Source organism: Etheostoma cragini, chromosome 2 (genome assembly GCF_013103735.1).
Source record: "Etheostoma cragini isolate CJK2018 chromosome 2, CSU_Ecrag_1.0, whole genome shotgun sequence".
NCBI lineage: Eukaryota > Metazoa > Chordata > Actinopteri > Perciformes > Percidae > Etheostoma > Etheostoma cragini.
In genome coordinates, this window is record NC_048408.1 from 19,754,877 (window position 1) to 19,778,545 (window position 23,669).

The 23,669-nt window shown below is 39.1% G+C and overlaps 1 protein-coding gene across 1 annotated transcript in view; it reads left to right on the forward strand.

The window, feature by feature from the left end:
• The first annotated feature begins 915 nt into the window (after nt 1-915).
• The window catches only part of LOC117951768 (sphingosine kinase 2-like), a 28,548-nt gene continuing 5,794 nt past the window's right edge, over nt 916-23,669 (forward strand). The window contains exons 1-3 of the mRNA XM_034883659.1: nt 916-1,492; nt 17,341-17,490; nt 22,628-22,722. Of these exons, the coding sequence (XP_034739550.1) occupies nt 1,081-1,492; nt 17,341-17,490; nt 22,628-22,722 (657 nt within the window). The 5' untranslated portion in view covers nt 916-1,080. The remainder of the gene's footprint in view (nt 1,493-17,340; nt 17,491-22,627; nt 22,723-23,669) is intronic.

Consider the following 23,669-nt stretch of genomic DNA (forward strand, 5'->3'; position numbering starts at 1 on the left):
CAAACTTATTTTAATTTGACACTTGTGATTATGAAGTCTGTAACCTAGGACTTCCCTCATTGTGCCACTAGGTGGAAGCAGACCGCTTCTTTTAACCGGGCAGAACTACTGTACAGCAAAGTTCAACGCAAACTGCAGCTGAGTAGAGATAAGTCATGTCAGCACAAGACACCCGCAACAACTCAGAGAAAACGGTTATGACTTTTAAAATAAAAGCGTGAATTGGTCCACTGATGGATTATGACAGTATATGTGGATTTAACTGATGGCTAAATTTTACCAGCTAGAAATGTACTATTAAAATAAAAGTACCTTCTCTTGTCATGGCCTACTAAAAAAGACAAAAACGTCTTTTACCTATATTTACCTAATGCACCTGCCACATCACAGGGTGATTAGATGAATGGAAAATATACGCATTATGGCCACGCTTAATGCTTTTCAAGTTCCCACTAATAGCGCCCATTGCACCAGCGAGGCTAGAATGACAACCATGCAAAGTGGACAACCTGTTATGGTATGGAATGGTAAAACATAAAAAAGGCACATTGGCTTTTTTTAAACATCAGGCTGTGGCAATACACCAAAAGATTGTCTTGAATACAGTCTCTCTTTTTATTTGGATAAACGTGTTAATTTACCTGTTTAATTAGATATTCTTAAAGCTTCAAAGCCTTCTCCACACCTTAATAATTTTTTGGGGGCAAAAAAAGTTGTCCCATTTCAATATTATAATAGGCTAATACTGTAAAAATACTGGAATCAATATGTACCTTTTTTAATTGCCGAAGATAAACTCCCTCCGGGTAGCTAAACCCTCCAAATTCTTAGAAAACCAGGACAAAGGACACGAGTTCACTGTCCCCATGTCAGTTGGTACGTAGGCCCATAGGTCTTATTTTGAAATGTTACCGGATGTTGTGTGTTTAATTCGGGTTCTCTTGACACCGTAACAATCAGCAGGCTGTCGGTTGCAGTTCTCCACTTTGCTCTGCTCGCACCATCCAGGCGAGTATGTGACGGAGCGGCCGCTGCTTTATCCCAGACCCCCCGCGTCTCAGTCTCCCTCGTCCACTGAGGATGGATCCGAGGAATGCTGACACTGGCATCAACTCAGTTTCGCTGTACGGGGAATTTACTGTCACTGGTAACCGAAAAGCCAGGTGTGCCGTGAGCTTGACCGAGAAGGACCTCATCGTCCAGAGGCTTCTTTTGGCTCCTGTCGGGCGAAACAAGGTGGTGCTCAGTCTGAAGGACTGCGTTGGTTGCAGGGCATACCGGGAAGATGACAACGCGGACCCGGCAGCATACTTGGCAGTCTACTTCTACACGCTCAAACGCCGCTGGATGAGTTCCGGGGTGTCGCGGCAGAGAGCGGAGCAGTGCTTTCGTCTTGCTTCGCTCCAGGACCCGTGCGCTAACCTGGAGGAGGCGGAGAAGTGGGCTCGCGCTGTTCGAGAACGCTCTGCATTGCAACAGTACCTAAGAGACGGTGAGTGTGCATTAGCAACAAAAAAGAAAAGTTTATTGTCAGGACTCCACGCACTACATGCACTGTAGCCTACAGTTGATTCTATAAGATGATTCAACTATGTGACTTGAGGCAACAATAGATACAAGTGCAATACATCACCTAAATATTGATAGGGAGCCGGGACAATTGAAACGCGGGACGGATGAAACATTCCAGTTTACTCCGAGGGAAATGATGATAGACAGACTTCCTTGGGTCAGAACATAGAGCATGTTAACCTCCTTCTATCGGCCAAATATTTTCCTGTTATTTCCTTTTATCACGGCGTTACAACCGATAAATAAGTTTCAAAGGTCAAAACTAAACTTCATTAGGAGTGTTTTTCATTTAAATGTTTGACTGCATGCTTATTCAATGGACCATTTAGTGTTTCCACAATCCCAGACGTTCATATTGCAGGCTTGTTTACATAGATTATAAAACAAAACAGACTGTAACGGCATATGTTTATGTCGGGACGGTTGAAACAGCTCAACTGTCCCCGACCTGGCTGTATTCCATGTATTTTAAGTAAATGCACAGCTATCTGTGTTTACACAATTATTTATGGAGGTGAGGTATGGAAAAGCAGTTTTAGAAAGAGGACCCACCAGGTAGGGGGGGGGGTCGAGTTTTCCCATGTTATCCTATGGAGACTGACGGGCTGTGGGGCGTTATTTGGATGTCCAGTGGTCTAACCCACGTAAAAACCTTGTGAAACAACATTTTCCACAATAGAAACATGATACAAATGGAAAACCTACTGTTCTAGCTATAACAATTTTCAAATCATCCACAGTAGGCTACATGGTATTGCAATAACTGCTCATACACGCTTCAGGATGACGGCAATTAGTTGTTAACAGACATCCAGGAAGACGTATGGCCCTGCGACAATCTAAAAAAACACCTTTTGGAAGTACCATCCATGATAGGCCTATATAGTAAAATATTAAAGTTGTGGGAAGTTTATATTGCTATGGCGTTTCATTCGTCCCCCCAGGAAGGACAGATGAAACATTACATATGTCCCACTTTCCTGTAATAATTCCTGAATGGTTTTGTTCAAAGCTGAAAATGCAACTGTATTTGACAGATGACACGTGTAGGTTACTACTGACAAAACTATTAGCTTTCAGTGTGATACGACCGCTTTGTACATTATGTTTAATTAAAAAGTGTTTCAACTGTCCAGGATCTCCCTACAAATCTGCACATAATAATGAAGTGAAATGAAAAAGACACTAAACCCTGAGTTTCTTCCACTCTCTGTGCAATGTATTGACCCTATGAAGTACCTAGCTTGTGCTACCTTGATTTTTTCTTGTATGTTGTACATAATACATATTTTTTTTAATGTGACAATAAAAAGTTTTTTTAAAAATATTAAAGCAACACTCGGGACCTTTGCCCGCTTTGGTCCCCCTACAGGTTGGAAGCGTAATTGTCTCATTGGAACTACAGAGCTGCTACCCAATCTCTCAAATTTGCATAGTACGGTTATAGCCGGTAGAGACCTGCAAAGCGACCGGCGAACGAGTTTGACGTAACAGTGTGACATTAGCTCTGGCTCTATGTGATATTTAGTGCTGGTTAACCTGTCCCATACATGTGAAAAGAGATTATATTGGTGTGATGTTTGATTTAGATCAAAATTGTAACATTTAACAGATCTGTGTCATTTAACTGAACATACCTTACGTCATTATGAATATAATTTTCAAATAAAAAATCATGTATATATCAGCATTCTTAGCCTCTGTAGCCGTGTTATTTTATGTAAATCCTTTAGTCATGCAATTAACAAGGTAATTCAAATGTATTTATTTAGAGTTTTTTTGTTACTACATCATAGACACGAAATTAATGAATATGATATTAATGATCTAAGATCAGAACTTTTTTACATAAAATGTACGAGAGCAGAACAGCTGTGGAATCATTCCAAAAGCATACAATAATAATCAGACCTTATCGAAGCTTTTTTTCTCATAGATAAAGTATAATTCATCACGGCATCTGAAATAATTCCAGTTATTTAAAGTATTTATGTTTTAAATGTGAGCAGTCTTCTCCATTACCATGAGGACCAACCTCATCCGTCTGTCTGCTACTCCAGTACCTAGAAGTGAATAAAAACTGCTCAGCCATAAGTTTAAACCCTTACAAAAATATTAGAAATGTGTACTGTTGACATTGTTATTTCAGAGCATGCTATTATGAGGCCCAACATAATAATGATTTTAACAGAAACACAGAAAGCTCAGGTGTTATAATATATGCTCCATATGACATCAGTACACAGTATAGTTCTGTCAATATAAAAAGCACTTAATCTTTGTTTCTTTAATTTGTTAATTTACTGTAATTCTGTTTAGACTCTTCATTCAGGGCCACATAAGGACATTAACAATGCATTGACAATGTATTAACAATGTTATATAAATTTCAAAGATTATGATCCCTTCCTTCCAAAAGATTATATATACCTAAAGGAAGAGCCACCCTTCTGACATTTCACAAATAAATGCTGAATACAATTTAGCTGCTTCAGTTTCAAGGTATTATGCTGGCTCTCTGTCAAGTTGTGACTGAACTAAGCCATTGTTAATGTTATTAGTAACATCTCTGCTTTTCTTACTATGGAAAATCAAAATGTAAGTTTAAATGCATTATTTCCCATTTGTCTGTTTTTATCTCCCTCTTACAATGTTCATATTGTGTATTCTCTTCTTCTGGTTTGCAGAAGTCAGTGTAGATTTGCTCTTAATTTTTTCTTACATTTCGGGAAAACTGAAGGTGCATTGCAAACAACCTGTACTGATATCCATCTTTTTAAAAGGTCTATTTTTCTACCACATTCAAAATTGTTTACATTTATTTCTGATGCAAATATTTACCACAGAGACCATTAATAAAACTGAAATATTTAAATCCTAATATTAATATGATGAATTTGTGATGGAAAGCCGTTTTTGTATTTCAGTTGCATTTACAAACCTTTTAAAAGAAGTATTTGACCTATTCCTCCAAATTAAGATACAAATTTGAAGGCATGATAATTTTTCCTGGTGTATTGTCATATCAGTTTGCCCCATAGCACTTTAAATCAGTAATATTATTTTCTATACAGAACCGGCTTATTCTTACTCTGTCAGCTCTACCTATTCCTTGTATCAATAAAACAAAAGGATTGGCCTGCTACAGAGTCACATTTGTTAACAAAATTCAAACAAAACCCTTTTGAAAAACACCTAAAAAACATGAGATTACTACTATTGATTTCACATCATGTCAAGACATGTGAAGAGGTGTCTCCTGTATAGAACTGTATAGAATCTTATCTCTCACAGGATGTCATTAAACCTACTCCTTATATGAATAAACAATAGGACTGGTGTGGTATGGAGAGTCACATTACAGTAACATTAGTCTGCAAACAATCCATTTTAACATAAAAGACACCTGAGAAACATGAGGTAGCATTACTGGTATTGAGTTCATGTATTGCCAAGAGGTTATAATTACTCCAGAGGGAAACAGTCTCTAATTAGAGATTTCTAAAGATAAGTTATCTCATCATTTGTCCTCCTCACGAAGCTGTCTCAGCTGTATGAAAGCTGTAATGAAATGTAAGAAAAAACATAAAATACAATTCTTTGCCAAACATAAACTTTTATCCTCCACCCAACCATGGTATCACTGGCATTGTGTGACCCAGATAGCATTCCCCCATTTGCACAAATGCATTTTTAACAAGACAAAATATGCTGCAATTCTACACTGCCTGTCATTGTCAGAAGAAGGAAAGAGCAGACCTTTAGCAACTCAAAACTGAATTATTGGCATTAAGTCCACTGCCTGGAGCTTAACCTGAGACCGTAATTTAACAAGTTTTCTACCTTGGGAAAGAGGACAAAACACAAATGTCTTCATGGCTTCACCTTCCCTGTAGTATTGTGATTCAACTGTACCTCCTCCCAGTTAATCCAGACTGAAAAACCCAGTTCTTTGCTTTGAAACACCTGCTGTTTCTGGTGCCATTTTTGCAGACACATTTTATTTCCTGCTTGTTTTTTACTAGCAGGGATGCAAAGTAGAGCATTGGAAACTAGAGCTGGAACAACTGATTGTTCACTAAGCTTAGGTACTGTTGCTACATCTGTCAAGCTTTCCGTTCTTGTACAGGCCATATGCAGTTTACAATTGAAGATTTACCCAGCAAAATTCGTTATAATATTTGAATCATAAGGTTTCTTTATTTCACACAGAAGTAAACAAATGCAGAATTCTCATTTCTACCTGTCCTGTTGTCCTGCGTGTCACTGAAATGTACATCTTGTAACACTACCCACAATCTTTTCCTAAACTGTCTCATTCTTGTGCCACATGTGTTACGTACGTACGCCCGTACCCAGAGCGTCAACAAGTGACACCAAGAGTCCCGGCCAAGCACGTCTAAATATGATGCTAAAGGAGACTTTTGCGTTATAACAAACACCAAAGGGACCTGACTGTCTTTGTTTGACGTTGTAAGTGGGGGGCTGTGTCTGACTATTCCTGTAATTTGACGACAATCCAACTTTCACGCCCACTGATTGGTTGATTGATTGATCAATGGATTCCCACACAAATGTGAGAAGGAAGCTGAGTTTTAACTTCTCTCTCTAGCTTTCTTTTTTATTCTTTACACAAATATTTCAACAGCACAATTAATCTGAAAATGTGCGGAGAAAATGTGGAGAAAAAATCCAAAGCCTGATGCAAAGACTTTCAACGGGCTGGTTATGGTTGCTAAGCTTTGATTGGACATTCGCTGGTAGGGGAATTGTGTAGCAAACATTCAGTAAATCAATAGGTCGATGAACAGGAAATTAATCACTAACAATTCTGAAAATCAATCACCTTTTTCAGGTAAAAACACCAAACATTTGCTGGTTCCAGACCCTCATATGTGATGATGTGCTGCTTTGTCTTAAAATATAGTACAATTAATATCTTAGGTGTTAGGTGGTTGAACAAACAATGTTTTACTATTATTTGATTGATTTAGCAAAGTAATTGGCAAAATAATCAACAATGAAAATAATTATTAGTTAAAGCGCTACTGAAAACCAGTTTGTGATGTATTTTTTGTGTCATTGAGTCAAACAGATCTATAAGGCCCGAGCAAAAATATTGGCAGCATGTGTACCTGCTAGGCTACCTGCTGAAGTTTCACATTTCAGAGCATTTTTGTAGTCAGAAACGTTAATTTCAAACATTGTTCAGACTGCAAGGGTCTTTGGTAGCTTAGGAATGTGACAGCTGGCTTTCTGTGTAAAAATCAGTCTGCAGTAAGTTACTCAATATACCAAAGGCCTTGTGAACCACACTTAATCATGTAAATGAGCTCTGCATCCAAACCATTAGTCTAAGTGAGGTCAGTTCCATCAATATTGGTGCAGTGTGTCATTAGCTTGACTTCTGTCAAGGACTTCTGTGTGTCCTCACAGAATTATTCAGAAAGCATTGGTTTCCCCCAGATCCATTTACCTCTGCCAGGTACATGGTTATACCAAAAAAGGCCAACTCTCTTCTTTTCGTCAATATTTGACCATTCTTGTATATATAATGTTCAAATAAAAACAGGTCTTTGGCATGTGCACATGCACAACACTGTAGGTGATTCTGTAAAACTGAATAGCAAAGGGAATGACTCCACTTCACTGTCAGAATCAATACAAGTTTGCATGACAATGAACATTTCCCCAAGCATCTTTTAAGACAACAAGCTGTCAGTTGGCCCTGGGGTGCCGTTGCACCCCCTTTGCTCAGTTCTTTTTTTTCTTCTTCATTTTTGGATATTTTAAGCAGTTGTTAAGAGAGCTGTCTGACAGGTCACAGACCACATGTAATTCTGGTGCAAAGCAAGGGAAGATTTTTACAACACCATTGTCAATTTGTATTCCGAGCCGGACGGATGAATTAGTTCGAACATGGTTTACTTTTAGTTTTCTATAATGATTTCAACCTGTTGAATGATATTGTGTTTTAGCATCGACATTGCAATGTGCGCATTTGTGTCAGTCACATTGCAGGACGTTGCGATGTTGATGCTAATCCTTTCTCGCTGCTTGATGTAAAATTTAACTTTCACCGTTCTCCTTTTACATGATTATTACCGGCCGACCCTTCCCTTTTAAGACGGGTAGCCATGTGGCAAACGTGTGTACCTGATGTTAGTCTAACATGGTTTGTTACGGGAAGGGAGGCTTTTCGTCTGTAGAATCATACTGTAGGCAGCAGCTGGCGCTGACTTAGCGATGCGCATAGTTTTTGATGGGTAGTCCGTGAAGCTACAGTAGTCAGTGTTTTATGTTTGCTGCAAAAACAAACTAAATCACCTGATTAATGTAACATAATCACAATGTCTACTGGCCATTTTCCCCCGCAGAAAGCTGCTACCATCCAGGCGACAGCAAATACAGTTAGCCTAAAGAAACAAGGGGTCTGTCCGTCCCAACTAACGTTACAGTTTGGAGCCACGATGTTGGAAACATAACACTAATCTACAACAGAAGTCTGTGTCTGATCTAATGTAATTTACAGACTTAATTCTTCTTGGATAAACAGAGTTTGTTGCTAGTGCGCGTGACATGCAGGTCTGATCAAACCAACAAGCTGGCCCCGTTAGTCGACTACATCCTGAAATTTAGAGGGAGCAACATTCAGTCATTGTCATACACTTTAGCCTGGATTGATAGGATTATAGGAATAGAATGGTGTCATGCTAGTCAACCAGCGTATTTCTGTCTAATTTCCCTATCTAAAACCACTTCAGAAGAGTAACGTTATTCACAGCGATTACTTGCTTTAGTGTTTGTAAAGTATTAAAGTTCAACAAAGAATGGTTCACATTAGAAAAGATCCTTTTTTATCTTCTATGTAGATGCACTCCCCTACAAAATCACCACAGTAGTCGAGAATGATTTATTATTTCCAAATAGAGGGGTGAAAACTAAACTTTTGTATTTAAGTTTTTTAAGCAGTCAAACAGAAAGCAGTGTCATGGTCTGAAGTTGTTTTGCAGGTGATGCAGTTTGATATCAGCTTATATTTCAGAATGCCTTTCCATTGAGTTTATCATTATTTGGGCAACACATCATTCATCAACAAGAAAGTAATCTGAATCTAATGGTTGGTCTGCCCAGTCTACACACAACATGCCCTCAGATTATGTATGGGACACACATAAACAGGCATTGTCCTGCTTATCCTCTTCTGGTATTTGCTACAGAAGAAGGGGGAATAGTTAAAATAATTTCCCAAATGCAGACTGATTGTGATGTTGTTTGTATGGAAAAGGGTGAAATTCGAGATTTAGTAATGTTCTAAATTTTGCAGACTTCTTCATACTTCTTCAACTACTTTTTAACCAAATTGTCAAATAATTTGATACTTCTTAAATGTGAACATTTGCTGCTTTTTCTTTACCCTAACATTATAGTAAACTAAATATCTTTGGTGCTGCGGGAGTAAGGGGTGGGGGGTCCCTTCTCAGGGCCATCCAACCTCTGTATGACCAAAGCGAGAGCTGTGTCCGGGTTCTTGGCAGTAAGTCGGACTCGTTCCAGGTGAGGGTTGACTTCTGCCAGGGCTGCTCTTTGTCACCAATCCTGTTTGTAATATTTATGGACAGGATATCCAGGCGTAGTCGGGGTGGCGAGGGGTTGCAGTTAGGTGGGCTCAGGATCTCATCGCTGCTTTTTGGAGATGATGTGCTCCTGATGGCATCACCTTCAGCACTCACTGGATTGGTTTGCTGCTGAGTGTGAATTGGCTGGGATGAGGATCAGCACCTCTAAATCTGAGGCCATGGTTCTCAGAAGGAAACGGATGGAGTGCCATTTTCAGGTAGGGAATGAGTTCTTAACCCAAGTAAATGAGTTTAAATACCTTGGGGTCTTGTTCACGAGTAAGGGGACCATGTAGCAGGAGATTGGTCTGAGAATCGGAGCAGCAGGTGCGGTATTACATTCAGTTTATCACACCGTTGTGACAAAAAGAGAGATGAGCCAGAAGGCAAAGCTCTCAATCTACCGGTCAGTGTTTGTTCCTACCCTCACCTATGGTCATGAAGGCTGGGTCATGACCGAAAGAACGAAATCCAGGGTACAAGCAGCTGAAATGGGTTTCCTCAGGTAGGTGGCTGGCGTCTCCCTTAGAGATAGGGTGAGAAGCTCAGTCATCCGAGAAGAGCTCAAAGTAGAGCCGCTGCTCCTTACCGTTGAAAGAAAACAGTTGAGGTTGTCCGGGTATCTGGTAAGGATGACTCCTGGGCGCCTCCCTAGGGAGGTGTTCCAGGCACGTCCAGCTGGGAGGAGGCCTTGTGGAAGACCCAGGACTAGGTGGAGGGATTATATGTCCAACCTGGCCTGGGAATGCCTCGGGATCCCCCAGTCGGAGCTGGTTGATGTGGTTTGGGAAAGGGAAATTTGGGGTTCCCTGCTGGAGCTGCTGCCCCCGCGACCCGATACTGGATAAGCGGATGAAGATGGATGGATGGATGGATAAATATCTTTCGATTTTGGAGTGTTTGTTAGACAAAAACATATATCTGAAGATGTCACCTTAGTCTCTTGTAAAGTGTAATTTTGACAGTTTGTATTGATTAATTGAGAAAATTATCAACAGATAAATTGATCATGAAAGTGACCATTAATTGTGTCCCAATTATTTACAGAAAAACATCTAATAAACATGCCGAGGCTTTTAATGCGTACTGAATAACTTTAAGTATGGCTGCTGTTCAAAATATGCTGATTTACTGTAAACTGATTTCCCCACTGCATTTTGGTATTGGGGAACATGCTCGCTATTACAAATGTTTCCATACAATATGTTTTTAGTGCTTGAGCTATAGTATGTCTATGTGGGTGTGTGAAGGTGATAGGCATGAGTTGTTTGCTGAGGGCACACCAAAAACAAGGTGCTGGCCATAACAATGACATTGTTGAAAAGGTGATCTTCTTTTCAAATATAGAAGCTGATAAATCATATGACTGATTCATCAAGGCTCACCCTTGTAATTATTCAGTCTTAAATGGACAAGAATGATTGTGTGTGTGTGTGTGTGTGTGTGTGTGTGTGTGTGTGTGTGTGTGTGTGTGTGTGTGTGTGTGTGTGTGTGTGTGTGTGTGTGAGTGAGTGAGTGAGGGAGAGACTGTAGCAGCCGTCCTCTCTCTGAGGACTCAATGCAAAGGAATAGAATTTGACATGCTGTTGTGACCTCTGATTCACCGGCTCTGGAGATTTCTCCGGCTCTAGGGGCTCACAGCAGCTCTGTGTCTGTAATGGCAGTGTGCTTCCCTCTCTCTTTTACCACAAGCAAATGGAGTATACCGGTGAAACTTTTCAGAATACACTCCAGCGTGGATCCCATCAAACTTTGTTCCTGTCATTGTCTCAGACTATTTACATCTCAAACTGGATGATAACTTTCTGTAAATTTATACCACCAAGCATAAAAAGCATTCAGTGCTCACTAGTTTGCTATTCCCAGAAACGGCTTCTCGAGTCATTCTGTGATATGCCGACAACAACAACAACCACTAATTGACCACTCGGCCTACAGAGCAGCTGGTTCACCTCAGAGAAAGTTTCTTTGCCTGGTAAAAGAACATGTGGTTGTGGGTTTCTTATGGTGGAAAGTCCATTTCCTCCATCTCTTGGCACACAGCACATTTTATATGTATTAGGTTTTTTTGCAGTAATGTCATGTTTTGGTCTCATGTCTTTTAGTTAGCGCTGACTAATAGTTGCAGAAAGTGAAACTGATCTAACGTTAATTAAAAACGTAAGTTCCATAATAATAATTAAATCATTAAGTAAAATAAAACTGAAACCAAACTAAACAAAATTATTGGCAATGTAAGTAACTTTTGGAAAGTTTTTTTTCATGCAGCAATGTAACCTCCTCCGCTCTAATCCAACCCTGCAACCTAAAATACCTGTATGAGAGAGACAGACAATGGTTCCATCCTCTGCTTTTACTGCTTTCACAACCAGGCTCTCTGTCTTGCAACATGCATCTCTTTATTATAACAATGCAGGGGATACAGTATAGACATGTGGTTGACAGACAGTGCAGGATGATTTTATATGAAAACATCAATGTCATAAACTCTATGCCTTTCCTATTATAGATCTACAGCTAGCTAACCACTGCCACCTCCTTCTGCTCCTTCCACACCCTTTGTGGTTCAGGCTCTGCAAAAATTAGCGTTGTGCTCAAGCAGCTTCCATTCTCTGATTTACAGACAGCTTTATGGACAAGAGCCGTCACCTCACTGCACCTAAATGTTACTGCAGTGAGGTTGGTTAGGTACACAAGGTTTAGCTGTTAACAAACGGGTAGTCCCACCAGTAATCAACATACTGTATAGGATTAGAAAATAAAATCACTCTAAAATGTATTGACAGGGCTTTTTGTACAGCTTTTTAATGTTTTCTGGTGTATGAGATTTTCCAATCAGTAATGTTGGTAAAACACAGCAGTAAAACATGCCCACATTTCTCACAGATGAGAAACACACAGAAAATTTAACCAAAACTAATGTATTTGAATAAATCTGCTAGTAAAATAGTACAAACTGATACTGACTGTATCCTTAATTTGCTTAATTAGCAGCTGGCAATGACAAATTTTAAAAGCAACACAAACAAATGTGTTGAAAAAAATGTACTTTTAGGGCCCTATTTTAACAATCTAAGCGCATTGTGTGAAGCGCATGGTGCAGCTTCCTTTAGGGAGGGTCCAAATCCAACCTGTAAGGACATCAATTTTTTTGTAAATGAATAACGTATGGTAAATAAATAAATCTTCTCACTGAAAATACAGGTGAGTATAGACAACCCTATGGTAAATTCCCATAGAAGCAGGCAGATTTTTATTTTAAAAGGCCAGTTATTTTAATTAAAATAGCCCCACATCAACACATACCCTTCACCATACCTAGAGATAGGCATTGAAAACTTTCCATAAAATAATCTCTCAATGCAAATCAAACCATATATTAGGCTAACTGAAATAAAACCATGCCAATCTTTTAGTCAATTTAAAGGAATATTCCGGCCAATTTTTATGTTAATCTTGATGGCTATAAATATGCGAGTACTTTTGAATGAAAAAAACCCAACCTGAATCGGTACAAGCAACACAGAGCAGTTGCAGCTACGTGTGCAAGCTTCCCTTGAACTAAAATGGCAGTTAATGGGGCAAGTTTTAGAGTGCCTTTGTGCCTCTTAACAAACACACAATGCAATTAATACATATCTTTATGAGATGAACGGGGCTCTTACGTCACATCAAGATGGGTTTTCAACTCAGACATTGTTTTAATTCATCTACCTTGTCTCATTCTTGCCGGTGGGTAGCTTGCTTGCTAGCTGTTAGCTGCAATAGAGTAAGTAAGTGTGTACGTCCAGGCTTTTGTGAAAATCCCAATAATATAAAAATTGGCCCAGAATTCTCCTTTAAGCAGGGGTTCCTATACTCACGAGCAGCACTGTACAGTATGAAGCTCAGTTTAGTGGCTGAACACTGCCCTGCCATCAGATTACCATCTTATATGTGCAAAACGGATGTTTTTCAGAGTTAAAAGATGACACAAACGCAACATCAAATTATCTACCAACACTTTAAGGTAAGTAAATAAAATGTATTCATAAAGCACTTTTTACAGACATAAATCACAAAGTTCTTACAGGGGCAAACAGAAGTAAAAAGATTGAGAACACAATTCACAATCAGTATTACTGTGCACAATAAAACTGAAAGTTTAGAGGTGCAGACCAATCAACCACACGTCTGTCTAAAGAGGTAAAGTAGGTTATGTGTTCATCTGATTTTAAAAAGAATCCACAGGGTGGAGAATGTCTATTTCTACCAGACCATTTGTTGCCAGTTTAAATCAGCTTTAGTCTCTTATTGGCGGCTAAAAGTACTGTTTTTGTGATCATTACATGTTTGCACATTTGGTACTGAACACACGTTTTTTTTCCACATACACCAGACTACATGAGATTCAGACTGCCACACATGTACAGTACAGTATATGAGACAGTGTCTGTTTTTTTGCCCTCAGCTGGCTTGGGACAGAGCTAACATTTAGTAGATAGCAAGTGAGCATATCTGTGATATTACAGGGGGCAGGGAGGGTATACCAGGTCAAATACATGTTAATCCATTAATCCTTTTAATGTGGAAACTGGATTCTCTCCTAATGGGTGTTTTTGTAAAGGCTTAGAGCATTAATCACCAGTGAGACCGAAAAAGAGCATTGATACACAAACCTGTTGGTGAGTACAGTAGGTTTCAGTGGATGGAGGTCCTCTGTCACAATGCTCTAGGTCTTTTTTTCTATGAGACTAATAAAAAAACATATACTTACATACATTTATCCCAAAGTTACAACTGATAAGATTCCAAATTTGTCTACAACTTCGGCTACTTACAATAATAAAAAACAATGTAATCCAGAAAAACGATTATTTTGCACATTACATTTTGAAAGTAAACTGTTATTTTCTCATGTGTTCTAAAGGGAAATTCTAAAACTCCAATGGGAAATCTCACAGTACAAGGTATTTTCACTGTTAACTGTTCAAGTTTTATAAATGCAAAAATCATTGAGTAGTTGGGTTAACTAATCTTTCTTTTTTTTCATAATCAGGCAGCCCATTTTTCTTTATTGTTTTCAGTCTAATGTCAATGTCCAGCTCCTATAGATTGACATTTATTCTAACATGAAGCAGGACACATTCTAATGCTGCTTTCAAGCAATGTTGGCATGTCCTGTCATTCCAATTTGGGAGTGCTCATTATTGAAAGTGCTCATGTATTATTCCAAGATTGTGCAAGCCTTGGATTCACACCATTCAAATAGTTTAGATTAGGTACACTTGTTGTGCAGTGATTTGTTAATGTGACCCTGTGTATACAACGTTCTGATTAGATTGAGTGTTACTGTACATTGCACATTGGATTTCATTTAACTGTAACTGTGAGTGATAGTGGCTTTGCAGCCATGTTGCCAGCGGTTTGTTGACACTGTGTAGTTCAGAGATTATGCAGGTGTAAGAAATTCTTGAGGGTGTATAAGAGCATCATCTTTTGCAACAAATGAAATGCACTTCCAAGGCTAAATGTATTCCTATGTCTCCTATCTCCTTTTTAATCCCCAATGACACCAAATCTGGACAGAGTGGAACTGTTGCCATCAGAGTTGCAAATTGATTCGGTCTGAGTGGTGTTTTATAGACACAGCACAGTGCGATGAAAACCACTTCTTAAATATTTGTTAATCACAGGCAGTTAATGCTTTGTCATGCTTCAATGCTGATTGTGAGCTGATATGAAGGAATTTGAGTGAGACAATAGTGTGACTGCCGCATTCACAGATCATCACAATGAGTCAGTGTGAGTTGTCACGATGGCTCTTTGATAGAAAGAATGACCATATAAAGTCATGGATGATTTTATTCAACGAGGATGCAGCAACAAGCTGAGTGTTTGCATTTTACCCTCAGATGTTGAAGACGATATGAAAGATGTTACATTTGAAGTTACTGACGTACTGAATGAGAGTTGTCAGACAAAAGAAAGAAATCTGTCTGGTCTCAGACTTTATACAGTATGCATCCTTGCCTTGCCTTTTTCCGGGTCCTGGGTTTTTCCCTTTCATTTAAACTGTAATTTCCTATAGTGAAAACCTAAGTAGTGATTATTCCAATAAGATCTGCGTGAGTTCCTGTGCTCTTGGTTTAAAGAAAGCAGATGAGACTGCTGTAATCACAGATCAAGTGAATGCTGTTGAGATGCAGAGCAGAGATTTGTTGGTGTTGTAGTTTTTTTTAATCTTTCGTCTCGGCTGCTGTTTATGAGTAGGATGATTCAGTCAAGTTGCAGTAGCTCTATGTCATACTTTGTGGTTTGGTTAACAAACTGATAACGTAATCGGAAACAGACTGTTGTGACCACATTAAGTGCCTTTGACTCTAAGTTCATCAGTAGCAACTATTTTATCATAACATGACAATTAGGGCTACACCCATTCCTATGCAAACAAGCCAGGCATATTATCACTAACCACTTAAATAACCTCCATTTTCCTTATAGATATATGGCTGTGTTTTTTTATATATATAATATAAGTTATATTTCTGTTGATTTGAGTGTGCCTCATTAGATCTATGTAATGCTCCATGCCATGACGTTGCTGCAGACAAGCTAATGACAGAGGAGAAAACCCGGAGCGTGAGAGATGACTAGATAGTTCCCTCTGGAATGTTTTGAGAAGGAAAGGGGTGGCACAATGGAAGTGGCATGGGGTTGGAGTTAACCACTAAGGTCTGCGTGGGTGTTGGGGGACACAGACAGCAAGGTCAGGTCCTTCAGTGCCAGCTCTCATGCCAGCTAATTCATAAGGGCACTTCTGTGGCTTTCCCTCAGGAGTCCAGTCGTGATGATCTGGAGAGGAGAGACTATATAGAAATATTCATCCTAAAGAGAAAGTGCCTTTATGAACCCCTCACAAGAAATGTGAGTTTGTGGTTTGCCATTAAAAAGTATGCATACAGCTACCTATCTTCCTGCCTTACTGGGAACTCCAGTGACAGAGGTAAATAAAAAAGGTTAAGGTGTGTTCAATTTTGTGACCTGATTCACTGCATTCCAATAGGATCACAGGGACTTCACTGAAAGTGCAGTATCTAGTGAAACCAAACCTGCCAATTAGGTTTTAAAACAGTATGAAGTGCTCATCCCTGCACTTTAGTTGTTCCTCCCCATCGTTACTCATATATCAGCTGTGAGACTTGTTTGGATGGTTTGCCCCCCTCCACGCTCACATCAACCACGCCGCAAAACAAAATGAGGGGAATCACACTGTGGATTTGGCTGCTTCACTGAAAACGTTTGTTGTGTGTGTGTGTTGACAACAAGGCGTGACATAGTGAACAGTCTTACTACAGCATGCAGTTTCTACAACAGAGAAGACTGTGTCTCTTCCTACTTAAAAAAACATTTTAAGGGAGATGGGGAAATAGAGAGAACATTGATATGTAGTTTTTCATACAGGAATACACTGTAATTCTTTTTAAACATTTGAGATACCATCCCCTTATCGTCCTTATCTCCTCTCGCAGAACTACTGGCTCCTCCTTAATATAAGCACAGTTTTATCATCGTACTCTAACTTCCATCATATCGAAATTTCTATTTAGTTTTTCCTGTCTTGTCTCAGATATTGAAGAATAATCTAATGTTGACGAGGCACAGTCTTATGCTTGGAGTATATGATTAATCCTCTTCAGGAAGGAAGAAAAGGCCAAACTAGCTTCTTCCAGTTCCTCCCCTCTTTAGCCCCATGCTGGGCCTCTGAGACGCCATGTGTGTGCGCGCATGCGTGCGTTTTATCAGTGTAACCCTCTGAAATCTGTTTGATCCCCAAGATATTTTTAACCCTAATTTGCACCAACCCTGCAGTTAAAAATGTACCATAGTGTCCATCTTTAGATTCAAGCAGTATGGGATTGAATAAAAAGTACAGCTAAAACTGGGACTGAAAATAGGTAAATTTGAGGTTTTAGGTTTCCAAAGCTGAACAGGAGGCTGTTATGTGGATTTGCCCTGTAAGAGTCTGTCAATTCACTCAAAATTTTCTATAAAATAAATAAATAAAAATACTTTTCCAGGCAACGGTGTCCTATATAGTAAGCCTCCCTTGATGTAAAAATAAGGTTTGTTGTGGAGAATTGACCTTGTCTTTTTTTGTCCTCTGCAGGGGTGTCGATGAGCGTGTTGTCTCGTCCGAGCCGAATGATGCTGCTTGTGAACCCGCAGAGCGGGAAAGGACAGGCGCTCACTCTCTACAACAACCACATCCAACGAATGCTCAACGAGGCGGGAGTCACACACACACTGGTCATCACCGGTGAGTTGGAGGCACAAGCACACACCACAGCATGAGAATATACACAATACTGTTGAGCGCATACAAAACAATTGTCTAACATGTATAACAGTTGTCTGGTGGCACTCTTTAAAGCAGAATCAGTTTTATTTGAAAAATGTAATTCAACATTCTCCGCGACTTGTTTTTTCTATTTTATCTGCCTTTGGCAAATGAGCCATGTAATTAATTTACATCTGTTGAGTGTGTGGGTTGAATAAACTAGTCGTTGGTCAATACATTCAGAGAGACCGGGTTCCATTCCCTATCAATCATTACCAACAGCAAGTGTCCTCGAGCAAGATATTTAATCCTTGCTCCACAGGGTTGAAACAAACCATCATAAGCCATAATAAATCAAAGAGTTCTTCCTGTGCAGTTTGTATTTATAGTTTAGTTGACAGATTGACAAATAAACCTTGAATGACAACATTTTTTTCACACACATGATAGATCTCTAGTAGCATTCTTATCATTTCATCACCTCAACATCATCGTTAAAAACATTGTTGAATCTTATCTGACAATCACATCATCACATAACACACCCACAATCAGCTTTCCCAAATACACACACATACACTCACACACACATACACACACACACTTACATACATACATGCACACATACATACATACATACATACATACATACATACACACATACATACCTGTATACTGTACATACATAAACATACATACAAAGTGATAGGCACAGCTCAGCAAGACCCCAATAACATCACCATCACATCCCTCCATGTCTCTCTCTCTCTCTCTCTCTCTCTCTCTCTCTCTCTCTCTCTCTCTCTCTCTCTCTCTCTCTCTGTCCCAGTAACCCTCCTCTAGGTTAAATCCTCTTCGTGTTTTTATGCCTCCAACATCTACTGCCTCTGACCCATATGCATACAGATCTGTTATGCAATACGTGTGTGTACACTTAGCGCAGCCAGTCACACATATGGATAAAGACAGGTCCATGATAAACACACATTTACACAAAATCCCCTTTGGTCATGATTTGATTTAATAGATGCATTCATTATCGTCACCATATTCTGCACTGGGTGGTAGTGAGTATATAGTGCAGTATTAGACTCGCTCACTCATCATCACCATACTACATCATGCTCTCAGCCTGATCAGTTCAGTTAGTCACTGAAGTTTTCTCTTGTCTTTTATTTTGAGTTTTTACCCTTTATTTTGAGTTTTTACCCTTTCTGGATTCGTTCATTAATAGGTGCAGTGTCAGATAACAGTCAAAAAAACATGTCTTTCATCACATAAACAGAAAAAAAGGCCAGACAGACTGAATCACATGAGAATTAATCTTCCTGGTACTGTGCTGTGGAAAACACAAAAACTGAGCTTTTTTGTCTTTTCTGACATTCACTTTTTAACATGTTAATCCCAGAGAATAGATTAAATCCTCAAACCTACATCTATAGTGCTGCTCATGAGTATAGGAAATCCTGTGTAAGTTGATTTAAAAGAGGAATAAAACAAAATCATCTTTTGGAAATTGGTCCTATTGCAAAATTGTATTTGCATTGTAAAAGTTTGGCTTGGTACTTCATGTGGTTGTAAACAGGCAGAAAATATGAATCTACAGAATCAACAGCTGACTGCTTGTCCCATGTTTTGACTGATGTAAAGTATCCTTTTGTTCTTACATTGAAATCTTGCTGCAGTGTAACTTTTAAAAAGTAAATCACTCATGGATTTTGAGAGCCATCCCTATACTGCAGACTGGTTTTTCCACCATGACTCTGTGACCCAAAAGCAATCATTTTGAGGATTTTACTTGTTTAATGTGGTTGTTACCACTTCATATAACTGCTGCTTGGTGTAGTTATTCTTTTCTAAACTGTCGCTCGATTTAGGTATTTTTTTCCACTGGCAGACCACAAAAGAGTTCCAATGTTAAAACTCTTAGTAGCTGATCATGGTTCAGGCGTGGCTGAGGAAGTGTCTATCAGCGGTACAACCCATTTGGGTCTCTCTGGATCTGTGATGAGGAGTGTTTTTATTGCTGTCTGTCTAACTTCACACTGGGAAAATGTAGAACGTTCATCACATGTTTTAGGACAGTGGGGTGAAAGTAAATCTCTTTTGGTGGTGAATTTAATGAGATTTAAGAAGGGACTGTTACAGTAAACTTTATAAACTGCTTTTGTGAGTTTGGGAAATAAGGCTACAATGTGTACATGTTTGACTGTGTACACTGGCAGTCAAAGACACATATGACATGCTGTAAACAAAACATGTTGGCAATGCAAACATGACAAATACAGCCATGCTATGCCTATTTAAAGGCATATCATGTTCACCTAATGTACATTCTCAAATACGTGTCCACTTCAGGATGTGAAAAAGTCATTGTCTAAATGTCCCACCTGAGGTGCTCCCTGGTGTGTGTAACAACATGTTATGTGACTGGACTGATAAGAAGATATTGATTCCTTTATTCTGCAGAGTTTTGGCAAGGGAAGAGGAGAGGCCAAGAAATCAGATACGTGTGTGTGTGTGTTTGAGTGTGTACGCGTGCATGCGTGCCTGCGTGCGTGCGTGCGTGCATGCGTGCCTGCGTGCATGCGTGTGTGCATGCGTGCATGCGCACGCCCTCGGGCACCTCCTGGCAGCTGACCGAGCTGTCAGTGTTTATACTGTTTTGTGCTGTTTAACTGTCACCACCTGCTGTTATTTGTGTGGAGCAGTACTGCAGTTATTAGAATGTGCTGTTTGAAAAGAGCCGCAGATCGGATGTGTGTGACAGCAGTGTGGAGATGATACAAGGTTAGAATGAGGACAGAGCTTCTCCTTGTTACTTTGCATAGACTCAATCCATCTTGATGGAAGATTTGAAAAATGACATTGTGAAAAGGATCACCTGAACCTGAAGCAGCTCCCCTCGATTATGGAGCTTCACAGCGGGTTTTGTCTCATTCAAATAAATTATAATGTTGTCATATGATATAATTGTTTGCTCTATAATATATAGAATGATATATTTTTATAAATATTTATTGGCCAATATATCGTATTTAAAAAAAAACTTTATCTGTCGGGCTCTAGTACGAGCTTACTCATCTTTTTTTTATCCTTTTGAGAACCTTTTGAAAAGATGCACCACAGTCCCTGTTCAGGCTGTGACCAGAGGCCAGTAGAGATCTGCATGACTGTAATGAGTTCTTCACAAGGAATCCACTGCCTCTACCCACAGAGAGAAACTCTTCCGCACTCTTCCCTTTTTTCTTCTTTTTTTTTTTACCTCCGCACACTAACCTTTGTATCATCACAAGTAGCACTGTAAGACATATCTCCCTCACTTATATTTTTTTCCCCTCACTGTGTTGTTTTGCCATTATCAGTCTGTCTGACGAGGAGAGATGCATACTAAAGCTGCTCTCAGCTCTCCTCCAACCACACTGCATTGTCCCTGCTCTGCAGCATTGTTGCTGATTGGGGCCTTTCAATCCTGTTTCGTTTACAGCCTTTGCATAGATAAGGAAATGGGATGTGACTGGACTGATAAGGAGGAATTGATTCCCTTATTCTGCAGAGTTTAGGGAGGGGAAGAGGAGAGGCAGAGAAATCAGATACTTCTCCAGAGGTCTCTCTCTCTCTCTCTCTCTCTCTCTCTCTCCCTCTCCCTCGCGTTGCTGTTCTTCTGTTGGGTAATGGTATTAACACAATAGGGCCATTAAAAGGAAGAATAAGGTAGTTACATTGTAATCCATTATTAGTCCAATATTAGTAGCAGAAATATAGTGATCTCACAGATTGTGATTGTGGTTACCATTGGGCAAAAATCTAATTTATGAAAAAGAACACTCGCCACTGTCATTGCAGCTGGGCGCTTTGCTGAGATAAACGACTATTTTTAGCAGCTTTACAGCCAATAATCATTGACTTCAGGGTCCCTTTTACTCATTCTCACACAGAATGTGGTAGCAGCTCTGTAAATGTTTATGCCTTTAAGAAATGTGTCGATGCTCCATGATGTTTTCTTTACACAAAAAATGCCCTGAAACTGAGAGAGAGACAAAGACAGAGAGAGAGATGCGTCCCTTCACACACTTAAAACAGAGGAATATTTAAAAGCCTGGCTCCAAGAAGGTTTCACTACAGTTAATTTGGTAATACTTTATTTTACTGTAATTTCCTCATTTGTTTGTGTATTTTGAGTTTGTTGGAAAGGTTCCTGAAAAGTAAAATATTTTTCTTTGAAACCAAGTAAATGGTCCCTAATTGTTTATTTTTAGATACTTCCTTTATTCCTGCTATCCACTGAGTAGAAGACTCTGGGTTATACAAGCAATTCATTTTTGGAAAATGCAGTAATTAAAGACTATAATTAGTACCAAATTGCAAATTCCTTTTCAGGAAACTTCTAGGAAATTAAAGACCGTAAAATTAATCATTACTGTAAAAGCCATGACTCCCAGATCACATTGTTAAGGAAATGTTAATAGTTAGTTATGCCAAAATCCAACATTTGTGCTTTTCAGATTTACTTTTCTACATAAATATTTTTATATCTTTTTATGTTTTTCCACATTTAATTATTCCTGTTTTGTTGTTCTAGTGCAAATTGATGGCAATACAGACAATCTCTTAAAATGTTACTCTTGTGCTGTCCACCTTAAGAGGAAGCCCTCTTACTAAGGCCTCACTTAACCACACAATTCAGCCTCAGATTAATTTGACAAAGTGCTCCCGGGTAATTTAGTTGTTCCAAACTAATTGGCAGCGTGGTCGACACTTCATTTATGACCAAATATCAGCTTTCCATCCCATGGAGATACTTTAATTTGGCAACTGAAGAGAAAAAGGAAAGAAGATCACCTGTTCACCTGAGCTCTTGATTCCAATGTCATGATTTAAATAAGATGTACGTATTAGTGTCATGTGTAACTAGAGCTTCAGAGATCAAACAACAGCGGAAAATGTCCTTGAGTGAGACACCAAATGTCTCTCACACCTCCATTACAGCTGACCGTGACCTTTGACCTCTCTGTGGAGGGGGGAAGCTGAAAGGACAAATTTCTCTTTTACTTTCTAGATTACTTGTACAGGAAAGACACACCTACATATTTATGTGTGTATGTGTGCTTTGCAGAGAGGCAGAACCACGCCCGAGAGCTGGTGAAGGAGGCTGACCTGTCGCAGTGGGACGCTTTAGTCATCATGTCCGGAGACGGACTTCTGTTTGAGGTAAAGAGAGCCACACAACATGCATTCTCTCTATTCACATCCACACACACATTGTGTGGCTTTAGTGAAGGATGCTAAAAGTCTACGTTACACACTTCTGTCATGATAAACCTGCTGTTGTGTATCAAAAACATTATCAATTATAGAATGTTTCCCAATAGAAATTCATCAGAGACAAATAAAGTGCATTTAGAAGGGTTTCATCACTGACCACATCCTCTAATGTCCTGACTGAATTTAAGCAGTCTTTGTAGTTGCTGTTATTGACATCACTGATTTCTTTGATCACTATTGAGTCCATTAGAAATTGTCTAATACCCTACAATATACAAAACCAAACTCAAGCATTACATTAATTAAAACCTGTAAAAAGGAAGACATTTTAACAGGGCTGTAACAGTTAATCGATTAGTAAATGGACAAAAAATGAATCAGCAACCGTTTTAATAATTGTTTTTTATTGTAAAAACTTCCACCATTCTCTGGTTCAAGCAGCTTTTTAGGATTTTAATTAATTGTAAACTGAATATCTTTGTATTTTAGATTGCTGGTCGGAGATACCAGGCAATCCCTTCGGCATTTTAAATTTGTGGCATCAAATCTTCACAATGTTTTTGACATTTTATAAAACAAACATGTCATTGATTAATCAAAATTGATTAACAATGATTGGCAGATTAACAGTAATGAAAATAATTGTCATTGAAGCCTTACACATATTTAATAGCCTTCTGTTGATGTGCCAGCACTGCTAAAAGTTAGACTGGTTGTTACAGCAGTCAACTGATGAGTGAAACCTCAAACAGGTTATATTCATTCATCCAATGTGAGTATCCTGACATACCTGTTGTTGTTGTTGTTATTAGGGCTGGTAAGAATTTTTTAATACTAGTTCAAGTCAGTACTAGTTTTAGAACTGAAACTTAACGCATATAGTATATATATAT